Source organism: Leptonychotes weddellii, chromosome 1 (assembly GCF_054177405.1).
Source record: "Leptonychotes weddellii isolate Sample4059 chromosome 1, ASM5417740v2, whole genome shotgun sequence".
NCBI lineage: Eukaryota > Metazoa > Chordata > Mammalia > Carnivora > Phocidae > Leptonychotes > Leptonychotes weddellii.
In genome coordinates, this window is record NC_138369.1 from 128,024,327 (window position 1) to 128,043,350 (window position 19,024).

The 19,024-nt window shown below is 34.5% G+C and overlaps 1 protein-coding gene across 11 annotated transcripts in view; it reads left to right on the plus strand.

Annotated features, from left to right (window-relative positions):
- Positions 1-19,024, plus strand: part of DLG1 (discs large MAGUK scaffold protein 1) — a 241,778-nt gene that overhangs the window by 127,824 nt on the left and 94,930 nt on the right. For 10 of the 11 annotated variants that reach the window (XM_081831903.1, XM_081831904.1, XM_081831902.1 and 7 more), the window contains 5 exons: positions 1,207-1,260; positions 9,321-9,371; positions 12,270-12,394; positions 14,909-15,078; positions 16,574-16,710. In XM_081831903.1, coding sequence (XP_081688029.1) covers positions 1,207-1,260; positions 9,321-9,371; positions 12,270-12,394; positions 14,909-15,078; positions 16,574-16,710 — 537 coding nt within the window. Of the gene's footprint in view, positions 1-1,206; positions 1,261-9,320; positions 9,372-12,269; positions 12,395-14,908; positions 15,079-15,265; positions 15,273-16,573; positions 16,711-19,024 lie in introns of those variants that run through there. The other variant, XM_081831911.1, reaches the window with a different exon arrangement.

Sequence of the window (19,024 nt, forward strand, 5' to 3'; positions counted from 1 at the left end):
TCATGTTGATTCATGAATTTAAATAAAAAATTTTAAAAAACAAATAGTATTTGTATTTATTAGGTTTGGTTTTTCACTAAATCATTTGAAGATAGATTATTACATTCAAAGGTAGGACCTGCATATAAAATAGTTAATGTCATGTTTATATATAATAAAGTATTCTCATTTTTAACCTGCTACTTGAGGTAGCCTAAATGCATATTATATAATTATTTAACCATGCAGCTGTGTTGTCTTTATAAGCATTTTATCATATCATCCAGATCTAGTACTTTGCTAAAAATAGTGTAAAACATTTGAACCTTTTAGAAAAGCCCATATACTTGGAAGAAAATGGCTGGCTATTTTGTGTATAATGTTTCTTTCATACAGTTTTTGTTTAATTCTTTAGTTAATTGGAATAGCAGAATTATTAATGTTTATAAACATACCTCCTAAAATTTGTTTAAAGGATAGTCGTTTTTTGGATTCTAAGAAAATGTCATTTGAAATGGTACTTTTACACTCTTAAATATGCAGGAGAAAGATAATTTTGAAGGGGATTATGTCAGTTTTTTCTGGTATGTTCGTAATATGTTCTGATATGTTTTTCATTTCTTATTTATTGCATTTTACTCTTTAAATTTTATTTCATCTACATAATAATTACTTTCCAGCTTAACCAGAAAACCAAGCTTCTTTCAGTCCATACTTAATCAGACATATGTTATTCTACTTGGGTTTTTTGTTGTTTTCGTTTTAGTTTTTTGACTGTTGTTATTCTGTGAGTTGTCTAGAATAACAGGTGGAAAGCAAAATTGCAACTGAAAATAGAATTGTTTTCTGGGTGATAATAGATTGGAATCTTCATGATATCCTTGGGAATAGAAAAGCTAATGATTTCTGAGCAACTTTGGAAGAATTCTTATGCAAAGCATATTTGTGGATTTTTTAAGAAGGCTGGTAAACTTCTTTACAAATCTTAATTATGTCTGTCTTAGCAGAAATAATATATTTCTAAAAGCAAATTAAATTTAACTGTTTATACTTAATTCTTTTCATCTGGTGCGGGAAACTGGATTCATTGATTAACATATGGAAAGCTCATATAAAATAATTTAAGAAATAGCAGATCTTTCATTTGCTTCTAACATTTGTGAATATTGATACGGAATGTATAAATTGTCCTGTTAAGCTAACACATTTACAATTCTTTTCTTAAAGGCAAATCCTCCTCCAGTACTGGTCAACACAGATAGCTTGGAAACGTCAACTTATGTAAGTTCAATTTCCTCCACACATTTAAGTAATTCTGCTTTTCCTGTTCAGTTTTTGATACATACACAAAGATCACAGCTTCATTTTCTTTAATACATTGTACTTATGATGTTCTTTCACTGATCTGTAATTGCTAAAGTACGTGAAGCAATACTCTCTCTTTTTGGTTGTTTTTTTTCCCCCATATTTATGTAAAGCAGAAATGTTGAAATAGAAATTTATGATTTATTTTTAAATTAAAATTATTAATTTTCACTAAAGGCTATCGCTGACCAGTGGTCACTTACACAGTGCTATATATTCAGTCATTTTAGAAGTCTAGTTGGGTGACTAGATTTTTAGTACCCAGGTTTATATGTACTTTCAAATATTAAAATAGTTATAACTTAATACTAAATTGAGTAGTGCTTCTCTATAAACTTAACTTTGTTAAAAAGCCCTTAAAGATAAGCAGCCAGAACAGCAGAATCTAATCCAACATTTTTTACTCCAAAGGAAAATTTTTTTTTTCAAATGATACATAATTTTATAGACTGTAAAAGTCCTTTTTCCCCTTTGAAATGTAGTTGATTTCAGTGTGTATTTTAAAACATTGCCTAAACCAAGGTCATGAGGACCCTTAGGTTTTCTTCTAAGAGTTTTATAGTTTTAGCTCTTATACTTAGGTCTTTGATCCATTTTGAGTTAATTTTGTATGTTGTGGGAGGTAAGGGTCCAGCTTCATTCTTTTGCATGTGGGTACCGGTTGTCCTGTCCCATCACCATTTGTTGAAAAGACTATTCTTTCTACATTGAATGGTCTTGATATCTTGTAGGAAACCAGTTAGTTATAAATACATGGGTTGGGGCACCTGGGTGGTTCAGTCAGTTAAGCATCCAACTCTTGATTTTGGCTCAGGTCATGATCTCAAGGTCATTAAGATAGAGCCCTGTGTTTCCCTGGTTTTCCTTGTGGAGCATACTTAAGATTCTCTCTCTGTACCTACCCCCTGACTGCTTGTATGCATACTCTCTCTGTTTCTCTAAAAAATAAAAAATACATGGGTTTATTCTGGATTCTTAATTCTCTACTAGTGATCTATATGTGTATCCAAATGCCAGTACCACATAGTATTAATTACTGTAACTTTGTAATATTTGAAATCAGAAAGTATAAGTCCTGCAACTTTTTAAGTTTGTTTTGGCTATTCTGGGTTCTTTGTGTTTCTATATGAATTTTAGGATCAGCTTGTCAATTTCTGCATGCAACAAAAAGACAGCTAGGATTTTGATAGGAATTGATTTGAATCTGTAGGTAAATATGGGCAGTATTTGCCATCTTACCAATATTATGTCTCTAATCCATGAACACAGGATGGCATTCCATATGTTTACATCTTTAGTTGTTTTCATTTTCGGTGTACAAGTCTTAGACTTCTTTTGTTTAACATTTATTCCTGAGTATTTTATTCTTTTAATGCTGTTGTAAATGGAATTGTTTTCTTAATTTTATTTATGGATTTTTCATTGCTAGTGTATTAGAATATAATGGATTTTTAGGAATTCATTTAGAAATATAATAGATTTTGATCTTCTGTCCTGCAACCTTACAGAATTTATTTACTAATGTTTTGGTGAAGATTCCTTTAAATTTTGTAAATAAGATCATGCCATTTGCAAGTAGAGATAGTTTTACTTCTTCCTTTTGTAATCAGGATGGATGGATGGATGGATGGATGGATGTATTTATTGCCTAATTGCCCTGGCTAGAACCTCCATTACAATGTTTAATAGAAGTGGCAAGAGCAAATATCCTTATCTTGTTCCTGATCTATGGTAAAAAGCTTTCAGTCTTTTACCATTAAGTGTGATGTATTATACTCAATTTTTAGTATTAATTGATACAATTTCATTGGCATTGGGGTTGATTCTGTCTCTGTGCATTCCTGCTCTTTTTTTAAATAGTGAAAAATATTAAGGGAAGGCAAAGTTAAAAACAAAAATTCTGAGTTCTTCTGGGTTCAGTAATAGATGGAAATGAAGTAATTTGTTGAAATAATTCTCATCTGTTTGTCTTTTTTTTTCCTTAAGACATCCTACAAATAGTGAAGGTTAGGAAAATTCATTCAATTTGACTTTGGTAGTTTTCTTACATACTAAAAATGTCTTCACTTTTTCCATATATAATATAATGGATAACTCCCAATATTTTTAAATCAACCTAAATGTTGCTATTCATTATTTAGTAAACTCTTAAAAGTAAATTCTTTTGACGTTAATACTTTTGTATTTAGTTATGTGAATTTTTCATTAGGAAGAACATTTTCTTCCTTCCAATGCGTTTTTATTTTTAGATTCTTATCTTGTGGTGGTATATAGACTTAAAGTTTTTAATTGCCTGAGAGTATGCATTAATAGGAACTGTGAGCCACATGACTTGATAAAATCTTGACTTTCAATATTAATGTATAGTTAGAAAGGAATTACTGAATTGAACCTAAACAACAAGAAATTAGTAAATTAGGCTTCTTTTTAAATTTTCCTTTGGAGAAGCCTTACACTGATTATGTAATAGGATTCATCTGTCCTATTCAGATATATTGGTATAGGCTGATGAGAAAATGAAAATCTTTGGGCCTGTAAGGGACTGAGGACATCTGTGTTATAAATTTTCCTCTGCCTCTTTATGGCATATATGTACCCATAATTAAAACAAATTGTATTAAAAAGAAAAAATTTATACAACTTAAAAATTAATAAGTGCTATTCCAGTATACTAGCAGCAACTAATTGTAAATAAGTCAATTAACTCTGGCAACAAAAATATGAAATACCTAGCAATCAGCTTAACAGGAAATTAGAGAGTTTGTAATAAGAAAACTATAAAACTTTGCTGATGGCTTCAAAGAATACTTAAGTAAGCAGAGAACAGATCTTACTGCTGAGCGGGAAGATAATGTAGAGATCATCATTTTCCCCAGATGAATCTGTAAAGTTGGTATAGTACGAGTTATAGCCCCAGAAAAGAGAGCAAGTGTGTTTGGGGGTCAGGGAAGTAAGGGAGAAAGGAATGAGATAAAATGAAAGAGGAAGAATTTTAGAATTTAGTTTCTCTGTTGCACTAGTCACATTTCAAGTGCTCGGTAACTATATGTGGGTAGTAACTCCGGTATTGGACCCGACAGATTACAGAACATTTTATCATCACAGAAACTTCTGTTGAACAGTGTTGATGTATAGAAAAGTAAAAACTCAAGAATAGTCAAGTAAAATTTAAAATAAGAGTAATTGTGAGAGATTTCCCTACCAAATGATAAAACATAAAGCATCACCAAAAAAAAAAAAAAAAAAAACCCATAAAGCATCATTAATTAAAGCAGCAGAGTTGTGGTCCCAAACTGGATAGATCAGTGGAATACAACTTAACCTAGACATATATTATATAATCTGATTTTCTTTCCTGATCAGGTTTCTTTTAGATTAGTTGCTCTTAGTTACAGCTTTGTAGGGTTTTTTCTCCATGAATGTTAGGATTTAAAATATTTAGGAATTTACCACCTATTCTTAAACGCCGTTGTAATTTGTGACTTTTACCCAGACTGCTGCCATAACTTCACCAGTTTACTTTTCTCCAGTTGCTCTTCTTCTGTTCCAAACTACCATAGCTTCTTTCCTGGAAAACCTATTAAACCTATTTGATGCTCTGAAACTTTCAAGAATATTTCTCATTGCTTAGTACAGCATTCCAGACCTTTCACAGTCAGGCCCCAGTCGACTTCTAGTTTCTGCTCCAGCTTTGTTTGATCCTCTACACAATCCCATTTTGTTGATAGGCCTGAATTCAAAACCTAGAAAATATTAGCAATGACTGTTCTCAGGAAGTATTCTAGATCTACTCTCATATTTTTAAAGAAGAAAAAATTATTTTGTCAATAATATATTCATTTTGCCTAAAGATCAATCTACTCTGGTTTTATTCTCGTTACATCTCCCCCATCCTGCTAATTGAGAGTAATAAACCTTATATAATAATATAAATAATATATTAGGCAAGCATTTTATTCCTATTGGAAGCCACATTTTGTAAAGATATAAAAAGAAAACTAAGCAAACCAACCATTTTGTAGTTTTGCTGGAAAACATACTGCTGTTGAAAATATTACACCACCATTGTTTTTTTCACTTTTACTGAAGTGATACCTACAGAGTAATTTGTAGTTTTGGTAACGTGCTCTTGGCATTTTGAAGCCCAGTTTGAATATGTTTAAAGTTGTTATCAAATTGTCTCTGTATATGAAATTATCAGACAGTTTTAAGTTATTGAGGGTTTAGGACTAAAGGCATTCAGAGTTCCTATGGTCTTCTCACTTTTCACCTTTTTATGATCACTCTATGCTTCCTGGAATCCTCACCAGATCTCAATGACTTAGCATTAAATTAAGCACCCAAACATATTTACCATATATTTACCTTTTGAGAAGGCTTAATGGTGAAAATCTCAAATTTCTAAAAACAGAAATTAAGGTCACAGTATAGAAATTTTACTTATTAACACGAAAAGGGCAATATAAGCACACTTATGTTGAATGTTTTCCAGAATAAAATTTCAGAGTATTTGGAAATAAATGAACAAAAATAGAGCCCTGTGTAGCAGTTTTGAGATTTGGCCAAAGCCATGTGCCGAGGAAAATTTATTAACTTTAATGGATGTTTTTAAAAATAGAAGAGTAATCAGCACAAATGAATTGGGTGTTCAGCTCAAGAAGTTAAAAAAAAAAAAGTCTGAATAAAATAAAGAATTGAGGGGCGCCTGGGTGGCTCAGTCGTTAAGCGTCTGCCTTCAGCTCAGGTCATGATCCCAGGGTCTTGGGATCGAGCCCCGCATCGGACTCCCTGCTCGACGGGAAGCCTGCTTCTCCCTCTCTCACTCCTCCTGCTTGTGTTCCCTCTCTCACTGTCTCTCTCTGACAAATAAATAAATAAAATCTTAAAAAAAAAAAAAAAAGACATTTCTTTAAAAAAAAAGAAAAAGAATTGATAAAAATAAAAGAAAGTACTAGCATGGAATGATATATTAATCAGTATTGAAACTACTTTGATAAGGACTGAGACTTTTAGCAAGTCTGAGCAAGGAAAAATAAAGATGATACAGATAACCTTTAGAATAAGGAAAGTGGTATAGCTGCAGATATGGGTTTTATTTTTACTCATAAAAAAGGACTTCCAGTCAAGTTGGTAGGCTAGGTATATGTATAAACCTGCATTCTGGATGCGTAGAAATCTGTTAGAAGGTGGGGGAGGGACAGTAAAATAACCCTAAACTGAGAAGGCACTTTGAGATGAGAAAACAAAGCCGGCCACTCCATACAGTTGACACAGTTCTATTCAGGGTAACTTACTGACCAGCAGAGAAGGGTGGATTCAGGTGGTTGACAGTCCATGGCAGCCACGTGGCTATTCTCCATAAAGTCTGGGCCTTAGTTCACAGATTATATAGAGTGAGGGAACTTACAGAAGGACATTGTAGTGAGATTCAAGGGTTCACATGCACCTAATTAATTACTAAACTTTAATTGGATCTTGTGGCGCCATCTGTACATCAGGGAAGGGAAAGACTATATTACCTCTTAACAGATTTGTGGGAGGCCAAAGCAAGCCTCCCCACATCCCGGTGTTGGTGGGCATTTCTAAGATACGTCTTTTAATCTCCAAGGGGCATGGAACGTGCGGTGCCCAGAAGTCATCATGCAAACATATGAACAAGATGAAGGGCCAAAGATGGAGTCAGTATTGTCAGCACTCCTATAAAATGAAAGATTAAAAAAATACATATTTATATATATATATATGCATTCATAACATCTCAAAAACAAGAAGAAAAGCTATTTAGGTGAGAAAGGGAGTTAAGAAAGTAGCAGTTGGATTTGAATCCATTAGAGCCATGAGAACCCAGAAAGGTAGAAGAGATGGGTTTCAGAAGCCCTCAAGAAAAAACCTTTAGGCCCTAAACTGGACCTGAATTAGGGGTGCTTTCTTATAGTATTGTGAAGAAAGCAAAGTAGCTTACATAGATGTCATTATTCTGTTGTTTCATTATTCTGTTGCTGTATAGCAAACCACCCTGAAACTTTAGTGGCTTAAAAAACATAACCTAGTTTAAAAATATTACTCCCTGACTTTTATGCTTATTTCAGATTTAAGGTTTAATAAAATTATATTGTTTCAAAAGAAAACAGTTCATTATTTCTCTTGATTTCCGGGTTAACTGGAAGGTTCTTCTGCTTCATATTGGCTGGGGCACTGGAAAAGGCTGGAAGATCCAAAATAGTCTCATTCATGTGACTGGCAGTTGATGATTGTTGCTAGTTAGGAGTGCAGCTGGGGCTCTTGGGCAAAGGCCTTATTAATTCTCCTTCATTTGCATTTTCCCATGGGCTATTTGACCTTCCTCACATTATAGCTCCTGAGTTCTTTTTTTTTTTTTTTAAGATTTTATTTATTTATTTGAGAGAGAGCACAATCAGGGGGAGTGGCAGAGGGAGAGAGAGAGAAGCAGGCTTCCCACTGAACAGGGAGCTGGACGTGGGGCTCAATCCCAGGACTCTGGGATCATGACCTGAGCCAAAGGCAGATGCTTAACCAACAGAACCATCCAGGCGCCCCTGTAGCTCCTAAGTTCTAAGAAAGTACCTTCTAAAACAAAGGCAAATATTACAAGGCATCACGTGACCTTCAGAAACCACACAGCATCATTTGTGCCACATTCTTTTTAAACAAAGCTCATCTAGGACCTGCCTAGATCCAAGGGAAGGAGAAATAGATGACATCTCTTGAGTGTAGGATGGTTTAGTCATGTTGCAAAAAAACATTTAGGATGGAAGATGGGAGGCATCTAAAATACAGTTTATCACAATCCCTGTTTGACTTGATCAAGTATTTTGCACAGCCTCATATCATCAGAAATGTTAAAGCAATGGCATGAACGTGAATTAATCTGATCCCAGGGATTATTCACCTTTCACCAGTGGCCCTCACTGTGGAAATTACCACTTCCAGAAGGGAGTAGGGAATAAATTGGAAAGAATAAGATAAAGTGCCTGGTCTATAAGATGTGAGCAAGAACATGAATAGGGAATCAGATTTGGACATGAAATATATAAGTGAAATTTATGATGGAGGAATCACCTAAAGTAACAGATGCAGAGGTGGGAACTTGCAAGATATGTGAAGGAAAGAGCAAGTCATTCAAATTTAATGGTATGTAACACTCACGAAGAAGTGAATTAAGTATATTAGGAATGAAGCTAAGTGATGGATTGGGGGCAGTTCATACAGAGCCTTGTATGAGAATCTCTCAAAGTTTTGGAGCAAGTACATTGTTAGACATGGGCTCCAGAAAGATCCATCAGTGTAAAATGCATTAAGAGTTATTTGGGCAGCGGAGAATACTAGTCCAAGAGTTGTGTAGATTACATTGGCAGTAGTCCAGAGGAGATTGACAAAGGCTTGAATCAAGGTAATAGAGATGAGAATGAAGAGGAGATGGTTTTCAGAAAAACTGAAGTATTCAAATCAATAAGAATTGGCACCTGATTAGATGTGTGGATCAAGGCAGTGAAAAGAGTTGAAGTTCCATAATATTAAAAGCTGTATGGGGACGCCTGGGTGGGTTCAGTCGGTTAAGCATCTGCCTTCCACTCAGGTCGTGATCCCAGGGTTCTATGATGGAGCCCCACATCGTCAGGCTTCTTGCTCGGGGTGGGGGGGTCTGCTTCTCCCTCTCCTTCTGACCCTCCCCACTGCTCATTCGCATGTGCTCACTTGCTCTCACATGAATAAATAAAATTTTTTAAATAAAAGCTGTATTTGAAAGTCATAATATCATGAATGTCAACTCATTAATCACATTTGTACTCTTCTATTCCTTGAAAATTTTACCTAAAATTATTAAAATGAAGCCAAATTATTTGATTACTATCGCATTTAACAGGTTTGCATTAATAAATCATACAAAAATTATGTCTTGACATTTCAGATTTTATATTCTAAATTTCTATGCTACTTCTTTTTTCCCCCATTAGGTTAATGGCACTGATGCAGATTATGAATATGAAGAAATCACACTTGAAAGGGTAAAAGCTTAATTATCTTAAGTTTTTATGCATAAATCTGTTGCTTACAGAATTCTTTAAATATACTGCTCTTTCATATAGAAATCAAGGGAAACGATCTTTCAAAAACAGAACCATGTAATATTAGTTTCTTTAAGTATACATATTATAAAACTAGCCATGGTATTTTTAGGACATGTTACTTTTCTTTAATACCTTTTTTTTTTAAATAAATTTTTATTTAAAATAGTTTTAGATTTACAGAAAAGTTATAACAAAAGTTTCCATTTATCCTGGTCTCAGTTTTGCCTATTGTTAACATCTTATTTGTTTCAACTAATGAACCAATATTGACATATTATTAACTAAAGTCTATACTTTATTTGGATTTCCTTAGTTTTTATGTTTTTCTCTTTCAGAATCCTTTCCTTTCCAGAATACCACATTACACTTGGTTATCACGTCTCCTTACGTTTCTCTAGTCTGTTTCTCAGATTTTTCTATTTTTATTTTTATTTTTTATATAAAACATTGATTTAAAGTATTCAGTTATGCTAGTAATATGCTTATTGTTAACAGTTTGTTTTTTTTTTTTAGCAAAATGATAACCATAGTTCTAGTGGACAAGATCCTATTGAAAATTTATGCACTCCCCCAGTCAGAAAATAATTTAAGGGTACGATTTAGATGTGTAAATTTTCATATAATATTTACCTCTTAAGAATATCTGCATTCAGGAGGCGCCTGGGTGGCTCAGTCGCTGGGCGTCTGCCTTCGACTCAGGTCATGATCCCAGGGTCCTGGGATCGAGCCCTGCATCAGGCTCCCTGTTCCACAGGAGGCCTGCTTCTCCCTCTCCCACTCCCCCTGCTTGTGTTCCTTCTCTTGCTGTGTCTCTCTCTGTCAAATAAATAAATAAAATCTTTAAAAAAAAAAAAGAATATCTGCATTCAAATGATGATGTATTTCAGTGATGCCATGTTGTCTGACCAGCATTTTGAGAAATAAAGTGTTTCACAGAAGTAAATTTCCTAAGTAACTGAATGTCTGTTTAAGACTGAAATTCTAGGGCGCCTGGGTGGCTCAGTTGGTTGAGCGACTGCCTTCGGCTCAGGTCATGATCCTGGAGTCCCGGGATCGAGTCCCGCATCGGGCTCCCTGCTCGGCAGGGAGTCTGCTTCTCCCTCTGACCCTAACCCCTCTCATGTGCTCTCTCTCATTCTCTGTCTTAAATAAATAAATAAAATCTTTAAAAAAAAAAAAAAAAGACTGAAATTCTAGGTAATTAGATTTGTTTATATGTGAAACCAGAATGGACTCTGAGTGAAACTAGACCTGAGAGGGTCTTTTACATGTATACTAAATCTTTATTGCCACTACCTGAATTTGGGTTACTATAATGTAGTACAGATATTTTAATATGGTATTTTTTTATTTAGGTTTTTTTCCAGCTGTCTTGAGATACAGTTGACATGTAATTCTAACTTTTTATCTTATTCATTCTTCATTCTTTCCCAGTGCCTTTTAAATTTATTTAGTTAGGACTGGACATTGTTTTTTCACTTTCTAAAAAACTTGAGTACCAGGAATTGGGGAGATGTTGTTAAAGGATGCAAACTTAGATGAATTAATTTCTGGAGATCTAATGGACAGCATAGTGATTATAGTCAACAAGACTATATTATATACTTAAAAATTGCTAAGAGACTAGATCTTAAATGTTCTCACCACAGGAAGAAATGACAGTTATGTGACATGATAGAGATGTTAGCTAAAGCAATGGTTATAAACATATTGCAATATATAAATATGTCAGATCAACACATTGTGCACCTTAAATTTATACAGTTATATGTAAATTATATCTCAATTTTTTAAAAAGCAAAGAAAAAGAATGTGAGTACCTGAGTGACTTGGTAACATCACACAACCATTGATACTATTATTCGTATTCTAGTAACTCTTAAAGAGTTTAGACAAAAAAAATTATTAAAATAGAATTTTAGGACACATCATAGTAGAGGGAATATTTAAGCTATTTAATATTAACAGTTAAGTAATCAGTTCAGATGTATCTGCTTATTTGCATTGCCTGAAAGCCAGAGTCAGAACAGTTTTGCAAAAATAAACAATTTTTTAATACCATTGCTTAGAACAATTGTCTTTAAAGACTTTTTCGTAGCAGTAGAAACTTTTCTTCAAAGAAAATCTTATTCAGAAATATAGTGTGTAAAAACTAGCATTGCTTTGGCAAAATTGACTTTGTTATCAAGAAAACTCACCAATTGACTTCTCAGGTTGGACTTTCAGTATTAAAAAATGCCTTTTGCTATTCAGGTGTCTTGGTTAAAGATGTCAGGGATAGGGAAAAAAAACATATCAAGGATGATGACTTAACAGATAAAATTTGGTCATTTTAAAGTCATCTGATGGCAAAGTTAGTAAAAGAAAAGTACCATCCCCTACCCCATTTTTAAAAAGCTGAAATAATGTTCGTTTTACCTACTCAGAAATAATTGCAGCGGGAAGATCACTTCACTTTTTTTCTCTTAGGAGACATTTGCCTTACCAAACATGAGTGAGATACATTCTAAAAGAAAGAGACCTAATAGTGACACCCCTGCAGACGGGTGACTGATCCAAGGGCAAATTGCACATACTTTGAAAGAAAGAACCATAATAGACTATACTTCAAAAGTACTTAGTTAGTACCTACTCAGAAGTAATGCCTTTGAATTCTTCATAGGGAAAAAAGAGCTTTCCTTATATTTCTTAATTTAGAATCTTCATATCCCCTACATATACACCTTTATGTATGTGTTCCCTGAGTTAGTACATTTTCTAGGTTCTAAAACTGACAGGAACCTATCTATAAAGGTAATTCTTTCTCAGGCTCAGTTTTTTTTCCTTTATCCCCAGGGGAATTCAGGGCTTGGTTTCAGCATTGCAGGAGGTACGGACAACCCACACATTGGAGATGACTCAAGTATTTTCATTACCAAAATTATTGCAGGGGGAGCAGCTGCCCAAGATGGAAGATTACGGTATGTTTTGCATTTTATGTTGTGATGCTGAATACACTTTGTATATTTTTCTTTAGGCAGATTGAACAAGGCATCTATACAAATAAACACTATCATAATAACCAACATAAGGTAGATGCTCAAATAAACAAATGAATGAGATAATTGTGCACTAAGCATTGTTTCCCTCTTTTCATTTAGGAATTTAGTTTTATCTCATATTATAACATGTTGAATAATAAATTTGATTGTGGGGCGCCTGGGTGGCTCAGTTGGTTGAGCGACTGCCTTCGGCTCAGGTCATGATCCTGGAGTCCTTGGATCGAGTCCTGCATCGGGCTCCCTGCTCGGCAGGGAGCCCACTTCTCCCTCTGACCCTCCCCCCTCTCATGTGCTCTCTCTCTCTCTCTCATTCTCTCTGTCTCAAATAAATAAATAAAATCTTTAAAATAATAAATAAATAAATTTGATTGTGGTTTTAAATGAGCAAATTGGGGGCACCTGGGTGGCTTAGTCATTAAGCGTCTGTCTTCGGCTCGGGTCATGATCCCAGGGTTCTGGGATCAAGCACTGCGTCAGGCTCCCTGCTTCTAACGGAGGAGCCTGCTTCTAAGCAGGGAGCCTGCTTCTCTCTCTTCAGCTCTCCCTGCTTGTGTTCCCTCTCTCGCTGTCTCTCTGTCAAATAAATAAATACAATCTTGAAAAAAAAAAGAGCAAATTTATAGAAATCAGAGAATTCCCTTTGTATTTTTAAATATATTCACAAAATGTTTTTCATTTATTTCCTGGGTAGGAAACATGTATATAAACTTAGGATACAAGAGATGATATATATCTGAGTTTGTATTCCATACCACAAAAAGTAAAGATTATGCAAATTTTCAATAAATTAATATATTTTCTTAATTGAGTGAATGAAAGTAATATTGGTCTGTTTAAATTCAGTGTTCCATTGTAGAAGATACTTTAGCATACTTGGTTGTTTCCTTAGGCCATAGATTATGGCACTTTTCCTATTTCCTTGTTTGTTGGTTTTTATATATAAAGATATATATATATATATAGTAACAGTCATAAGTGTTAGGACTAAGGATTTTTATATGGTCTGTTAAAAATAACATCTGTTTTTAAGGCTGATGTTGGTACCTTCTGAAGCTTTTCAGTTTCTTCTCACTGGATATGACGGGTGATAGATTAATGAAATCAGTTGGATATAAAATTAATAATTTGACCATTCGTGTAAATGCAGAGATTTACTTCCCGATTCTGTTACCGGTCTTTTATTTGTGCTTATGTGAAAATTAATGTCTCCCATCTCTTTCACTGAAGAACATACCTTTAATACTTACTCTAATATATCACTGTCTTCGCATACAGAGTTTCTTTCCTCTTAAGAAAGCTATTATCAGGGCACCTGGGTGGCTCAGTTGGTTGAGCGACTGCCTTCGGCTCAGGTCATGATCCTGGAGTCCCGGGATCGAGTCCCGCATCGGGCTCTCTGCTCGGCAGGGAGTCTGCTTCTCCCTCTGACCCTCCCCCCTCTCATATGCTCTCTCTCTCATTCTCTCTGTCTCAAATAAATAAATAAAAAATAAAATCTTAAAAAAAAAAAAAAAAGAAAGCTATTATCAGGATCTGTTTTAATATTTTAATTGTCTTTTGTTCTCCTTCCCTGCCCAATTTCAGATGATTTTTTTCCCCCTAATGGAATGTTATGCAATTTAAAGTGAGACCAGAGCTAAAGGGGGAAAGTTAGGACTAGAACAAATCAAACTTTAAAAAAATATATTACTGTGTCAAATTAAAATAAATTATATGAGAAACCTTTTAATTAAATGTAATGTAATCTTTAGCTTCATATAAATGTCAAGAAATAACTTTATTTTTTTAAATTTATCTAGTTTGAAAAAGCAAGTCAAAAAATTATTTTTAGATATATCAGTGATTATCTCAGTTTTGCCACCACTGTCTCTGTGACCTTAAACTAATTATTTAGTCTGAACCTCCATTTTCTTTTCTTTGAGTCACAGCTCTGTCAGTCATTATCTGGGTGACTTCAGGAAAATTATTTAAACTCTTTGTGCCTTAATTTCTCCATTTGTGAAATAGGAATATAAATATATAACTACCCTTCAGGTTGTTGTAAGGGTTAAAACACTAAAAGAAGTACCTGGCAGGTGGTTATTGCTAAATAAATACTAAAATGCTGAATAAATAAAGCATAAAGTACCTTAACGCTTACACATAATAAGCATACAAGAACCGTACAAATTATAGCTGTCATTATTATTTAATATTTTTGTGTGATAATCTGTTATTTGCACTGTTTTTTTTGCTGGCCCTCGGAAAATATTTGTATTTATTTATATGAGTATTTGATACTGTGGAATTTAACATGAAGTTTCTTCATATATATTTTCTCTAGTAAATAATTCTCTTTACCTTAAAAATGAAAATGACAAAAAAATTATCAAAGTGAAAATTAGATATTTTAATATTTAATTTTTATTTTTAATATTTTGGGTTTTTTCTCAGGGTCAATGACTGTATATTGCGAGTAAACGAAGTAGATGTTCGTGATGTGACACATAGCAAAGCAGTTGAAGCATTGAAAGAAGCAGGGTCTATCGTACGCTTGTACGTAAAAAGACGGAAACCGGTATCAGAAAAAATAATGGAAATAAAGCTCATTAAAGGTCCTAAAGGTATGGGGTGCCTGGGTGGCTCAGTCAGTTAAGCGTCTGCCTTCAGCTCAGGTCATGATCCCGAGTCTGGGATTGAGCCCTGCATAGGGCTCCCTGCTCAGCAGGGAGTCTGCTTCTCCCTCTGCCCTTCACTCTGCTCATGCTCTCTCTCTCTCAAATAAATAAATAAAAACTTTAAAAAAAAGGTCCTAAAGGTATGAAATAATCAAACTAAGACAGATTATTAAGAAATTACTGAAATAAATGTAACTATCAATTTATTTGTTACACACATTCTAAGATTAATGGTACTGGTAATCTACAGAATGTGTGTGAATTTTTGGAATTTCTCTATTATTTCTGCTGATTTTTGTCTTTGGGAGAATTCTACTTAAACACTTGTAAGTCATGTATAGTGTGGCTATTAACTTGTAGTTAATCAATCTACAAAATACATTTAAATGCAGATGCACAGGCTAAGTTAAAATAAGAAAATATTTATGTGTGTCATTAGCAGTTATATCTGCAATGAGGACAGTTCATATTTGATTTCTGAATTTTGAAAACATTGATGGGATTGAAGATAAATGGAAATATTGATTCTAATTTGTAGCTTCGTGGAAGAAGTAGTATTCCAACAAATGAAACAAGGAATAGAGAGCTACAAATTTGTCTGGTTTTAAAGCTATGGGATTTATGAATTGCAGAAATTCTTTATTTAAAAAATTCATAGCGTGGATGGTGCAGTCAATTAAGCATCCAACTCTTGGTTTCAGCTCAGGTCCTGATCTCAGGGTTGTGTGATCCTGCCTGTGCTGGGCTCTGGGCTCAGGGCAGAGTCGACTTAAAACTCTCACTCTCCCTCTGACCCTCCCCACCTCCCCCACCCTGTCCCCCTACAATCAAGCTCACTCTCTCTAAAATAAATCTTTAAAAAAATAAAAGTAATTCATAGAATATTGGAAAAAGAACAAAATTATCCACATATCTGAAGCCTATTAGTTCTGCCCACCACCAAAAATTTTATTATTTTTCTCAATTGTTTTAATCTTGTGAAGGCATTAGAACTGTTAGAAGCACAATCATGATGGCAGCAAAAGTGAAACATAATTTTATAATGCCTCTTTGAAACAAACAAATGCATTTACAAAAAGACTTTTAAGAAGTAACCTAAGGGGGGGAGGAAGGAACTTATTTGTAACTATAGGAACATGTGTATATATATAATTGTCCACTGGCTACAAAACAAATACATAAGACTTAAAAAGTAGGCAGATAGGGGCACCTGGGTGGCTCAGTCATTTGAGCATCCAGCTCTTGATCTCAACTCAGATCTTGATCTCAGGGTTGTGAGTTTGAGCCCCCTTTAAAAAAAAAAAAAGAAAAAGGCAAATAGATTCTTTTGTGTTTTAAAACATGAGTGTGAATAGACTATCACCTTCTAGTTTTCAACCATTTCTTTGGATTTAAATTCACGTTAAATGATGAAATTTCAAAACTAGTGTTTTCTAAACAGGTCTTGGGTTCAGCATTGCTGGAGGTGTTGGAAATCAACATATTCCTGGGGATAATAGCATCTATGTAACCAAAATAATTGAAGGAGGTGCAGCACATAAAGATGGTAAACTTCAGATTGGAGATAAACTTTTAGCAGTGAGTATCAGAAATCTGTTATTTTAAAAATCATTTTGATGTCTTCTTTTTTTTTTAAACTGGAATTTCTACTTGCCAGAAATGTTTAAGTGAATACTAATCATGCTTTAATCAAAACCTGAAAAACTATTCTTGGTATTATCTTATTAGCCCTTCCCCCCCTCCCCCCCACCACTAGCTTTCCTCTCTCTCTCTTTTTTTTTTCTTTTTTGTTGAAGGGTTAGGGAGTTGGATGCACAGAATTGTTTAAACAGTGTCATCCTTCATGTGACTTTTACCTTTTTTTTTAACTTAATTATAGTATAATGAAAATTGCTAAAGTCTGCCCAACCCCAAACTAGAATATCAACAATTTGTGGTTTTTATTCATTTGCTTTTTAAAAATTGTTTAATCCCATACATATGCCTAAATATTTTGTTTAATACTAATTCTGAAAATTTTTTTAAAGGCTGTTGTGCTGAATGTAGTCTTTTAATACTTTTTTTTAATCGATATTGGTTTACTGAGATTTATCCATATTGTTGCCTAGAGCTAAAATATATTCATTTCACCTCTACATAATATTCTGTTCTGGAACTATACTGCAGTTTATTTGTCCAGTCTTCATCAATAACTGTATGAGTCTGTGTTCCCTGGAAAAATAACCTGAAGAAAAGCTACCATGCTAAGGTTTTGTTGGGAGGCATAATCTCAGAAAATTAGAGTGAGTGAAAATGAAATGAGAGGCAGAGAATAAGGGAAAGTCATTACAAGCTATTATGTTTCTGAGCTGGCCATAATTTCATAAGAAAATGTCTCTGATTGCGTGTCATATAGGACAGTCTTCCAGGCAGATGATGTAACACTATTAAACTTTAGATCCAGCCATCCAGGGAAAAGAAAGGATTTATCTCCCTGTCTCTTCTTTGGTAGAGTCTACCCCCTGGGGCTAACTGTCCCAAATTTCTGGACTGTTACTCAGCTCCTCTGGGCAAATGCTAGGGAAGCCAGCTCCCATACTCCATGGCATAGTACTTCCTCTGAACTCAGAAGTGGTGGAAAGAACCAGAGCCTCAATGATCTAGACAGATCAGACACAGGCTTTTGACATGTTACAGCTCTCACTCTATGGAACAACATGCCCAAGCACAGCCCTTACCCTAGAAGAGAGTGAAAGAGCTGATGATGGCAGGAGACAAGGTGAGAGAAGCAGTAGCCAGGACTCTCCAGTAGGACACAGCCAAAGCCTAGTGGGCAGGTAGGCTCAAGCAAATCTGAAAAGGCACATAAACTAGGTCTAATATAATGGGGAGTTGGGTTGTTTCCTTTTTTTTTTTTTTTGGTAGTATGAATAATTCTGCTAGGGAGAGCTGCTGTGTGTTTTGGTGAACATGTACATACAAGAGTTTCACTTAACTATTTATCCTAAGCAATGGTCATGGAATGTCCTCTTAGTAACATTATAGCAAAAACATTATGTTTTCCAAGCCGGTTATAAAAATGTACACTCCTGTCAGCAATATATAAATGATTTCTTTGTTGTACATGCTGTCCAGTACTGCTGATTGCTGCAGCAAGGAGATACGCTGATTGTTTTCAGGTTAATAATGGGGAAGAGGAAAGAGCTGACTTTGAACTGCTTTTCTCCATGCGCGTGCGCGCACACACACACACACCAGTTGAAAACAGCCTTCTTTCTCCACTGAGTTTCTCATTTGTACTTTTTAATTTCTTAGATACCATGTTTTCTTTTATAGTTTTTCCAGAATCAGTTTCAGTGGTTGGGAAGCCAGCAACGTATGCTGATTGACATTTAGTAAGGCTTTGGTTGTCATAATCCCACTGAAATTATCGAATTCTTAGTTCTCATTTTAATTGACAATCAGGCATTCGACACGGTTTCCTCCTTCAGACACTTTTTCCATTTTGCTTAACAGTTACCACCCTCTTTCTTGGTATTCCTCTTATCTCACTAGTCTTTCCTTCTCATTCTCCCTTTTGGTGCATCTTCTCCCTAACCTCTAAACATTGAAGTGAGACAGGACTTGGTCCTTGTACACTTTTTCTTCTTTTTGATAGGTGGTCAAATAACTTACTGTCTCATTGCACATGATAGGCATAAGTATTGTTTTCTGACTTCAATTTTATTTTTACACACATACACATATGTTTTGTGCTCAGCTGGAATATAAAAATTTTTAACAGTGGTTCTTGGCAAAACAGTTGAAAAGCCCTAGGAGATTTCATCTAGTTTGCTTTCATATATCTCAAGAGTCAGGTTAAATTTAATATATCTAAAAATGAACTTCTGAGTTTCATCCTACACCCCACCCA